The sequence below is a fragment of the Entelurus aequoreus genome, linkage group LG22 (assembly GCF_033978785.1).
Source record: "Entelurus aequoreus isolate RoL-2023_Sb linkage group LG22, RoL_Eaeq_v1.1, whole genome shotgun sequence".
NCBI lineage: Eukaryota > Metazoa > Chordata > Actinopteri > Syngnathiformes > Syngnathidae > Entelurus > Entelurus aequoreus.
In genome coordinates, this window is record NC_084752.1 from 43,967,331 (window position 1) to 43,979,682 (window position 12,352).

A 12,352-nucleotide genomic window follows, 5' to 3' on the forward strand; every position below is an offset into this window, starting at 1 on the left:
TGTTATGATGAATTATTGACCTATCCAAGGTTGCCATTACTTCACATCAAATATTACACTAAGAAAAATATTTTTGGTGGAAGATTTTGCAAATTTGGTAAATAAATAACCCAAAAATGTATATTTTGTTGTTTTCTTACTTGTACCGAAAATGAACCCAACCGTGACCTCTAAACCGAACCGAAATTTTTGTGTACTGTTACACCCCTAGTAAATGGTAAATAAAAACAGAATACAATGATTTGCAAATCCTTTCCAACTTATATTCAATTGAATAGACTGCAAAGACAAGATACTTAACGTTCCAACTGGTAAACTTTCTTATTTTTTTGCAAATATTAGCTCATTTGGAATTTGATGCCTGCAACATGTTTAAAAAAAAGCTGGCACAAGTGGCAAACAAGTTGAGGAATGCTCATCAAAGACTTATTTGGAACATCCCACAGGTGAACAGGCTAATTGGGAACAGGTGGGTGCCATGATTGGGTATAAAAGTAGATTCCATGAAATGCTCAGTCATTCACAAACAAGGATGGGGCGAGGGTCACCACTTTGTCAACAAATGCCTGAGCAAATTGTTAAAGAACAATAATTCTCAAGCAGCTATTGCAAGGAATTTAGGGATTTCACCATCTACGCTCCGTAATATCATCAAAAGGTTCAGAGAATCTGGAGAAATCACTGCACGTAAGCGGCGAGGCCGTGACCTTGGATCCTTCAGGCGGTACTGCAGTGAAAAGCGACATCAGTGTGTAAAGGATATCACCACATGGGCTCAGGAACACTTCGGAAAACCACTGTCAGTAACTATAGTTGGTCGCTACATCTGTAAGTGCAAGTTAAAACTCTACTATGCAAAACCAAAGCCGTTTATCAACAACACCCAGAAACGCTGCCTGCTTTGCAGGCAGCTAAAATGGACTGATACAAAGTGGAAAAGTGTGCTGTGGTCTGACGAGTCAAATTGTTTTTGGAAACTGTGTCCTCCGGACAAGAGAGTAAAAGAACCATCCGGACTGTTCTAGGCGCAAAGTGTAAAAGGCAGCATGTGTGATGGTATGGGGGTGTATTAGTGCCCAAGACATGGGTAACTTACACATCTGTGAAGGCACCATTAATGCTGAAAGGTACATACAGCTTTTGGAGCAACATATTTTGTCATCCAAGCAACGTCTTTTTTATGGACGCCCCTGCTTATATCAGTAAGACAATGTCAAGCCACATTCTGTCTCTTATTGAAAATGTGTGGCACATTATGAAGTGTAAAAAAGCACAAGGGAGACCCCGGACTGTTGAACAACTTAAGCTGTACATCAAGCAAGAATGGGAAAGAATTCCACTTCAAAAATGTGTCTCCTCAGTTCCCAAACATTTACTGAGTGTTGTTAAAAGGAAAGGCCATGTAACACACTGGTAAAAATGCCCCTGTGACAACTTTTTTGCAATGTGTTGCTGACATTAAATTCTAAGTTCATGATTATTTGCAAAAACAAAAAAAGAAGTTTCTCAGTGTGAACGTTAAATATCTTGTCTTTGCAGTCTATTCAATTGAATATAAGTTGAAAAGGATTTGCAAATCATTGTATTCTCTTTTTATTTACCATTTACACAACGTGACAACTTCACTGCTTTTGATTTTTGTGTATATATATATAGATATCAAATAATAATATTTGAAAAAAATGGTTATTTTGTTGAAATGGACATTATGTAATGCTGCTATTAACCAAAAACAAGCTCTAAACGGAGGTCATTAAAACCTCTCCTGTTCTGAATGTTACACGTGTGGCCTTTATTGGATTATGTTAATCCCGTGTACATAATGGCATTTTAGCCTCAGTCTCAGACATATGCGTAGAACAATGGAGGAGGAGGAAAAGCTTTCGACGTGATGCCATGTCTTAACAACAGGAATGAAATATTCAGGACACACGGATAAAGACGAATAAGGCTGTTTTTGTTTCTGCTCTCTAAATACAAAGAGAGGGGATAAATCTTATTTAAATGCCTTAATGGCCTTCCTAAAAAGACTGTTTGCTTTGTTTGTGATTAATATTTAAGTTCAAATAGTCTATTCATTAATAATGTTGTATTGAGAGTAATACATATTTTTCCAAACAAAGCTACCAACACGTTGCAGTGTAGTTGTGTAATGCAGGTGTGGCAAACTCATTTTTATTCAAGGCCACATTGCAGTTGTGGCTGCACTCAGAGAGCCGTTTGTTACAGTATATGTATACATATATATATATATATATACACATTATATGTATATATATGTATATATACCATACCATACCAACTTTATTTATAAAGCCCTTTAAAAACAATATACATTATACACAGTGTTTCCCACACATTCATTTATTTGTGGCGGCCCGCCACGAAAGAATTACGTCCGCCACAAATAAAAATAAAATTTTTTTTTTTATTTTTTGTCCTGTCCAGCTTCTCAGGCAAATCATATAGTTGATGTAGATGTCCATATAGGCTGTTCAGATTTACTTTACAAAAGAGAAGTGTAGGATACTTCTCTTGTTGCCTTATTTGTATTTGACCACTACTGTTTTCTGTTTATTTGTTACGGACTGTGGCAGGACACCTCTGCCTCTGTTTCACTTTATGTTGCTGGTAAATAATATGGTTGTAGTAGTAGGCTAAAGTGAAATAATTTAGTATGCACTAATTAAAGGGGCAGAGCTTTAAGAGACATTTTAGCTTTTATATTTTATAAGATATATTTTTTGTAAGAACCACAATTAATAAATATATTTCAGTGAATAACTTATTGTTCAAATCTGTATATAAATACGTAGATCAAGTGTTGTAATTATATTGTAAAATGGATGTGTGGATGGACGTTTAAAACAAAACTGTTATTATTAATTTGTAAGTATACATTTTTGGAGCCTTTTTAGAGAAAATCACATCATTGTAGTAAATTATGCAAATTACTCGATTATGTCATGGTGACCACGCCCATAGCCACACCCCCACCGCCACAGGTATCTTGGTCGTTTATGGGAAACACTGATAAACACACATATATATATAAATATATATACACACACTGTATATATATATATATATATATATATATATATATATATATATATATATATATATATATATATATATATATATATATATATATATATATGAATATTAATGTATAAGGGTTTAGCTCATGGTTACAGTATATTACACATTTTTTATACCTTTAATGTAAAAGAAAAAGATTTTCCGCCACAATTTTTACTGTAAAATCTACTGTGGTTTTTACAGCATAATCCTGGAATTTAAAAAAATTATACCACTGCTTTTTTACGGCAAAACTTGTCGGCACACTTGCCAGTTTTTACCATCAAATCTACGGTTGTTGTTAGAAGGGTGTGTCACGGTAAATGGAAAAAAGAGACCAGTTTTTTTTACGTTAATCTGGCGTCGGAGCTGCCTTTTTTTTTTTAACAGTGAACAACTTTGAAATCATAAGTCAAGTCGTGATTTAAATACCTATTTTTACTTAAAGAATGTAAGATAATATAATATTTGTGGCATTATTACACAAACACACACCAAAAGTTTGGATACACCTTCTCATTCAATGTGTTTTCTTTATTTTCATGACTATTTACATTGTAGATTGTCACATCAAAACTATGAATGAACACATGTGGAGTTATGTACTTCACAAAAAAAAGGTGAAATAACTGAAAACATGTTTTATATTGTAGTTTCTTCAAAATAGCCACCCTTTGCTCTGATTACTGCTTTGCACACTCTTGGCATTCTCTCCATGAGCTTTAAGAGGTAGTCACCTGAAATTGTTTTCACTAGAGATGTCCGATAATATCGCCCTGCCGATACTATCGGCCGATAAATGCTTTAAAATGTAATATCGGAAATTATCGAATATTAGTGCCCCTCCCGAAAATCTCCTGGGGCAACCATTCACCCGATTTCCACCCGGACAACATTATTGGGGGCGTGCTTTAAAGGCACCGCCTTTAACGTCCTCTACAACATGTCGTCACGTCCGCTTTTCCTCCATACAAACAGCGTGCCGGCCTAGTCACATAATATATGCAGCTTTTACACACACAAGTGAATGCAAGCATACTTGATCAACAGCCATACAGTTTACACTGAGAGTTGCCGTATAAACAAGTTTAACACTGTTACAAATATGCGCCACACTGTGAACCCACACCAAACAAGAATGACAAACACATTTCGGGAGAACATCCGCACCGTAACACAACATAAACACAACAGAACTAATACCCGGAACCCCCTGCAGCACTAACTCTTCCGGGACGCTACAATATACACACCTCGCTACCACCAAACCTCGCTCCCTCCACCACCCGAATTCGGACCAGGCCACAGCCGGGTACCAGGTCCGTGGATCGATTGGTACCGGGCCGCACAAGAAATAAAAAAATAATAAAAATAAAATAAAACTTTTTTTTTTTTTTTTTTAAATTAAATGAACATAAAAAACACAAGATACACTTACAATTAGTGCACCAACCCAAAAAACCTCCCTCCCCCATTTACACTCATTCACACAAAAGGGTTGTTTCTTTCTGTTATTAATATTCTGCTTCTTACATTATATATCAATACAGTCTGCAAGGGATACAGTCCGTAAGCACACATGATTGTATTTTTTTATGACAAAAAAAATAATTTAAAAATAAAAACATTTTTTACGACTATTTTTTAAATGCCTGGCTGGCTGATACACCCTCTACCATTCACCGCTAGCTCGCCATCCACGTAATGGCCACCCCTGGTCGAAAGAATAGTTGACAACTCCAAGACAAGCCTCCACTAGATACACAACACAATTGAATTAGCATAGGGGTTTGCACTGGTGGCTAACTGCTTAGCATCGGCAGTTAGCATTTTGCTATCTCCTTTGTTGCATTTATAAACTAATTGACATCCGTGTAAGATAAAGTAACTTGAAAATGAACCAGATAATGACAATAAATGCTCAATTATGGTGGTTGTATTCTGCAAGACCTGACATGGTGTGCTCTGCAGACCGACATGAGTTGTGTTACCAAGTCAGAGGCATTCATTGAAACGTGTGGCCACTTCCACCAAACGATGAAACAATGTGCTTACCTCATCCTCAGGTTTTGGCCACGGGCCTGAGCGGACTCTACTCCTCCCTGCCCACCAAGCTGGAGACTCCCAGTGAAGAGTGGCACTGCCTGCACAGGGAAGACTGGCTCAGGATGCCCTCCTTGGTGCAGTTCCTCAACTCACTGGAATTCTGCAACGCTGTTACTCAAGTAAAAAAAAAACAAAGTGCTTCAAAATGTACAGTCTTGAGAACGTGTTCCACTGTGACTTCCCAGGTGGCCCACCCAGATATCAGAAACCAGCTCCTGGGCTACATCTACAATGGATTCCTCGTTCCTGTACTTGCTCCTGCGCTCCACAAGGTGAGTACGCATCCTTATCTGTGCCTTAACTCCAGACGTTATGGTAATAAACTAAACAGGTGCTGCTTGCCATGTCTTCTAGCTGACCCTGGAGGAGGTCATGACCACCACGGCATACCTGGACCTCTTCCTGAGGAGCATCACTGAGCCGGCTCTGCTGCAGACCTTCCTCTCCTTTATCCTCCTGCACCGTCACGAGAACGTCCACATTCTGGACACGCTGGTCAGCCGCATCAACACCCCCTTCCAGGTACACGATTGTCGTATATTACATGTCATTATTCATGTCAAACAGTGATTCTCAAACTGTGGTACTCACCTAGTGGTATGCCAAATGATCACTTGTGTTTTATTTTCCTGTATTTAAACAGTTCTATCTAGGGTTGTACGGTATACCGGTACTATACTAGTACCGGTATACTAATGAATCATATTCGGTATTACACCGCCTCTAAAAGTACCGGTTCCCGCCCCACCCTTTTCCTTTACAGGCATGACGGCACGCCGTCCTCACATGGTGACATTGCTGGTTTTAGGAGCAGAGGAGCATGTTCGGCAGCGCACACACACAGAGTACTTACAAGCAGACACAGTGTGTAGACAGAAAAGGGAGAATAGATGCATTTTGGTGTAAAAAGTACAGATAAAGGTGAAGTTATAACACTGAAACACCCTCAGGAAGAGGGGCTTTAAGACATGGCTAGCTAGTTAGCGGCTAACACCCGTCTGCAGTCTTTTAGCTACTTCTAAATCACTAATCCTCGCCTCCGTGGCGACAAATAAAGTAAGTTTCTTACATATACCATTATCACTGGAGGACGAGGAATAGCTAAACATGCTTCACTACACACCGTAGGAGGATACAATAGCTCACCGCCGTCACAATGTATATTTTCTTAAGTGTTGTCAATTCTGTTTGTTGATTAGTGAAGGATCTTTGATGTTGGGGAACATCCATCCATTCATTTTCTACCGCAGTTTTATTCATGAAAACATACCAAAATACAGTATGTATGTGCATTTACAGTATGCAACACATACAGGATGTCAAAAAGGGGACTACTTTGTTTGAAAAGTATAGTGACATTGCTGGTTTTACGAGCAGAGGAGCATGTTCGGCAGCGCACACACACAGAGTACTTACAAGCAGACACAGTGTCTAGACAGAAAAGGGAGAAAGGATGCATTTTGGTGTAAAAAGTACAGATAAAGGTGAAGTTATAACACTGAAACACCCTCAGGAAGAGGTGCTTTAAGACATGGCTAGCTAGTTAGCGGCTAACACCCGTCTGCAGTCTTTTAGCTACTTCTAAATCACTAATCCTCGCCTCCATGGTGACAAATAAAGTAAGTTTCTTACATATACCACTATCACTGGAGGACGAGGAATAGCTAAACATGCTTCACTACACACCGTAGGAGGATACAATAGCTCACCGCCGTCACAATGTATATTTTCTTAAGTGTTGTCAATTCTGTTGATTAGTGAAGGATCTTTGATGTTGGGGAACATCCATCCATTCATTTTCTACCGCAGTTTTATTCATGAAAATATACCAAAATACAGTATGTATGTGCATTTACAGTATGCCACACATACAGGATGTCAAAAAGGGTACTATACTTTGAAAAGTACCAGTTCCCGGGCATGACGGCGCGTCGTCACGCCGTGACATTGCTGGTTTTACGAGCAGAGGAGCATGTTCGGCAGCGCACACACACAGAGTACTTACAAGCAGACACAGTGTGTAGACAGAAAAGGGAGAATAGATGCATTTTGGTGTAAAAAGTACAGATAAAGGTGAAGTTATAACACTGAAGTTAGGTGCTTTAAGACATGGCTAGCAGCTAATAAAGTGAGTTTCTTACAAGTACCATTATCACTGGAGGACGAGGAATAGCTAAACATGCTTCACTACACACCGTAGGAGGATACAATAGCTCACCGGCATCACAATGTAAACAAATGCCATGGGTGGATCTACACCCGACATCCACTGTAATGATACCAAGTACAGGAGCGTACCTAGTCGATAGTACTATGATTGCATTGATATTTTTTAGTATCACAAAATCTTTTTTAATTCAATTTAAAATGTATGTTATATTTACAAAGTCAGGAAATACGTCCCTGGACACACGAGGACTTAGATTATGACCAATGTATGATCCTGTAACTACTTGGTATCACATCGATACCCAAATGTGTGGTATCATCCAAAACTAATGTAAAGCATCAAAGAAGAGAGGAATAAGTGATTATTACATTTTAACAGAAGTGTAGATAGAACATGTTGAAACAGAAAGTAAGCAGATATTAACAGTAAATGAACATGTAGATTAATAATTAGAGATGTCCGATAATATCGGCCGATAAATGCTTTAAAATGTAATATCGGAAATTATTGGTATCGTTTTTTAAAATTTTATTAAATGAACATAAAAAACATGATACACTTACAATTAGTGCACCAACCCAAAAAAAACTCCTCCCCCTTTCTTTCTGTTATTAATATTCTGCTTCCTACATTATATATCAATATATATCAATACAGTCTGCAAGGGATACAGTCCGTAAGCACACATGATTGTGCGTGCTGCTGCTCCACTAATAGTACTAACCTTTAACAGTTAATTTGACTAATTTTCATTCATTACTAGTTTCTATGTAACTGTTTTTATATTGTTGTACTTCCTTTTTTATTCAAGAAAATGTTTTTAATTTATTTATCTTATTTTATTAATTTTAAAAAAAAAGGACTTTATCTTCACCATATCTGGTTGTCCAAATTAGGCATAATAATGTGTTAATTCCACGACTGTATATATCGGTATCGGTTGATATCGGTATCAGTAATTAAGATTTGGACAATATCGGAATATCGGCAAAAAGCCATTATCGGACATCCCTATTAATAATCCATTTTTAGAGTTTGTCCCTCATATTGTGTACAAAATATTAGGTGTATAAATGACACAATATGTTACTGCATACGTCAGCAGACTAATTAGGAGTCTTTGTTTGTTTACTTACTACTAGACTCTTGAACGCATCATAATTAAATTATCCCCTCAACTCCCCCCAAAATGGATTAACTCGCTGGAATAAAAAAGACAATATAACATACATCCATAAACGTGGACGCATGTGAAAAAGTGCAATATATTTATTTGTACAGTAATCTATTTATATATATTTATTTATTTTATATATATATTTATATATTATTTAATAAATATATAAATATATATATAAATAAATAATATTTATATATATTTATTTATTTATATATGCACCTTATTGCTTTTTTATCCTGCACTACCATGAGCTTATGTAACAAAATTTTGTTCTTATCTGTACTGTAAAGTTCAATATTTGAATGACAATAAAAAGGAAGTCTAAGTCTAAGTCTACTAAAAGACAGTTGTCTCGTATGTTCACTATTTTATTTAAGGACAAAATTGCAATAAGAAACATATGTCTAATTTACCGTAAGATTTTATTTAGAAAAGTATCAAAGTGTCCAAAAATATACTTGTAAAAAAACCAAAAAACTCTGCCTTGTTTTTAATGATTTCTTATGCCTACTACGCTACTGTATTTTAATGGTGGTCATTATTATTATTAACAGTTTGAAAACGACTGCTGTAAACTACATACTTGTTACTATGTTTTTTGTTTAAAAGGTCCTAATATTTGACTATTAAACATTTAAGAATATTTGGTGGTTTACTTCAATATTTCTAAAGAGTTTCTTTTCTGTGCTTAGTAAATACTGTAACTCAGGGGTCACCAACGCGGTGCCCGCGGGCACCAGGTAGCCCGTAAGAACCAGTTGAGTAGCCCGCTGGCCTGTTCTAAAAATAGCTCAAATAGCAGCACTTACCAGTGAGCTGCCTCTATTTTTAAATTTTATTTATTTACTAGCAAGCTGGTCTCGCTTTGCCCGACATTTTTAATTCTAAGAGAGACAAAACTCAAATAGAATTTGAAAATCCAAGAAAATATTTTAAAGACTTGGTCTTCACTTGTTTAAATAAATTCATTATTTTTTTTTACTTTGCCCCTTATAACTTTCAGAAAGACAATTTTAGAGAAAAAAATACAACCTTAAAAATGATTTTAGGATTTTTAAACACATATACCTTTTTACCTTTTAAATTCCTTCCTCTTCTTTCCTGACAATTTAAATCAATGTTCAAGTAAATTTATTTTTTATTGTAAAGAATAATAAATACATTTGAATTTAATTCTTCATTTTAGCTTCTGTTTTTTTCAACGAAGAATATTTGTGAAATATTTCTTCAAACTTATTATGATTAAAATTCAAAAAAATTATTCTGGCAAATCTAGAAAATCTGTAGAATCAAATTTAAATCTTATTTCAAAGTCCTTTGAATTTCTTTAAAAAAAAAATTTGTTCTGGAAAATCTAGAAGAAATAATGATTTGTCTTTGTTAGAAATATAGCTTGGTCCAATTTGTTATATATTCTAACAAAGTGCAGATTGGATTTTAATCTATTTAAAACATGTCATCAAAATTCTAAAATTAATCTTAATCAGGAAAAATTACTAATGATGTTGCATAAATTATTTTTTATTTTTTTTCAAAAAGATTAGAATTATCTAGTTTTTCTCTTCTTTTTTTCGGTTGAATTTTGAATTTTAAAGAGTCGAAATTGAAGATAAACTATGTTTCAAAGTGTAATTGTCATTTTTTGTGTGTTTTCTCCACTTTTAAACCATTCAATTAAGTGTAAATATCATTAATTATTAATAATAACATAGAGTTAAAGGTCAATTGAGCAAATTGGCTCTTTCTGGCAATTTATTTAACTGTGTATCAAACTGGTAGCCCTTCGCATTAATCACTACCCAAGAAATAGCTCTTGCTTTCAAAAAGGTTGGTGACCCCTGCTAATGTGATTAGGCTGCCCCCTAGTGTAGAACACAGGTTGTGTTTTAAAAAAGCCTTTTAGGAAACCAAATAGACGGCATTGGCAGCTCGTTGCCATGGAGACGCTCTGGAAACAGGCTGGACATGTTTCTGCTCAGCTGTGTAAACCAAGCCAGGCCTCGGGGCGTCTGCTAACTGTCAACACCGACACACCTGTCTGCGTAACATCATAACATGTCCAAAAAGTCCAAATGAAAACTAACGAGACACCTGTTGGTCCACGTTGCGTCATCGTTTGTCTCCAGCTGGGCGTCGTGTCGCTGGCGCTCTTCCGCACGCTCATCGGTTTGCACTGTGAAGACGTGATGCTGCAGCTCGTCCTCAGGTGAGGCGGCGTGATCGTCAAAAGTGTGAATGAAAGGACAGGGCGTGTGACCCAGCACCATGTACGCCCCCCAGGTACCTGATCCCCTGCAATCACATGATGCTGAGTCAGCGGCGTGTGGTGAGGGAGAGGGACTTCTACTCCATGTCGGCCGCCAAGATGCTGGCACTCACGCCCTCCTGCTGCACTCCCGACCGCAGCCCCCCGCCTCTGAGACAGCTGGAGTCCATCCTCTTTTCCAAAGGTGCGTCACTTAAACAAAGTCAGTTCTGGAAGTAGACATTCCACACGGATATAAATATGTTGCGTGTTTGCTTGTAAGAAATAATACAAATATCATTGATCCATGGGTATTAATCAGTTAAAACATTTGTCAAAATATATGCATGTATTTGACTATATAAACATATATATACACATGCATTATTTTTAGTCGGGTAACACAAAATGACTCTAAGGTGTATAACTTGCAAAAAAATTGCTAAAAAAAAAGTTAACATGCTAATAGTAAGCATGCGTCAAGTACCAAAATATACCTCCTCCAACCTCCGAGGACAAAGCTACGAACAATGGGAGACGGAGCTTTCTGCTACGCCGCTCCCAGTCTGTGGAACGCTCTCCCTGACCACCTGAGGGCACCACAGACTGTGGATGCTTTTTAAAACAGGCTTAAAAACCCTTCTTTTTAAAAAAGGCTTTTTATTTTTTTTTAGGTATATGCATGCTAGTTCTATTTTTTATTATCTTTTTATTTATTTTTTTAATACACTGTAGCACTTTGAGGTTGTTTGCTCAATGGAAAGTGCTTTTTACAAATGAAATCTATTATTATTAGGGTCCGCATGTACCCTGTATAAAGGACCCTATTGAATTTGTAAGGTTTTATTATTATTCTTTATTATTCTTCCGCAGCTTTGCGCACTACTTTGCCCCCCTTAACACGCTTCAAAACTCACCAAATTTTACACACACATAGAAAAACTGTCACAGCACACTTTAGTAAAAAAAACCAAACCCCAAAAATCTAAATTACGCTCTAGCACCCCCTAGGAAAAAACAAAAACAAACTGCCTGTAACTCCCACTAGGAAGGTCGTAGAGACATGAAACAAAAACCTCTATGTAGGTCAGACTTAGACCTACATTTCATAATTTTATATCCTCGGGCAAAAACCAACAGGAAGTTGGCAATTTCCCCTTCAAGAAAAATTGTACTAAAAAAACTCATTTTTGCCTCTTTGCGCTGTAATTTGACCCCCTTAAAATACTTCAAAACTCACCAAAATTCTCACACACATCGGGACTGCTGGAAATTGCGATATAAAAAAAAACGAACCCCAAAGCTCAAAATTGCGCTCTATTTTTGAATAAAACCGAGACAAAACTGCTTTTTAGAGGAAAACTCAGACAAAACTGCTTGTAACTTCCGGTAGGAACGTCTTAGAGACATGAAACAAATACCTCTATTTAGGTCTCACCTAGACCTACATTTCTTAGATTGACATCCTTCAGCAAAAATCAACAGGAAGTTTGCTATTCCTCCTTCAAAACTAAATTTTTGTTACAACCGGTCACCAAACATCAAACGTTATCTTCTCTGAGCGCGTTTG

At 36.7% G+C, this 12,352-nt stretch overlaps 1 protein-coding gene across 1 annotated transcript in view; it reads left to right on the top strand.

Annotated features, from left to right (window-relative positions):
• Window positions 1–12,352, top strand: part of LOC133639797 (FHF complex subunit HOOK-interacting protein 1A-like) — a 95,570-nt gene that overhangs the window by 71,171 nt on the left and 12,047 nt on the right. Inside the window, exons 5-9 of the mRNA XM_062033409.1 lie at window positions 5,148–5,306; window positions 5,373–5,459; window positions 5,542–5,709; window positions 10,664–10,743; window positions 10,818–10,987. Coding sequence (XP_061889393.1) covers window positions 5,148–5,306; window positions 5,373–5,459; window positions 5,542–5,709; window positions 10,664–10,743; window positions 10,818–10,987 — 664 coding nt within the window. The remainder of the gene's footprint in view (window positions 1–5,147; window positions 5,307–5,372; window positions 5,460–5,541; window positions 5,710–10,663; window positions 10,744–10,817; window positions 10,988–12,352) is intronic.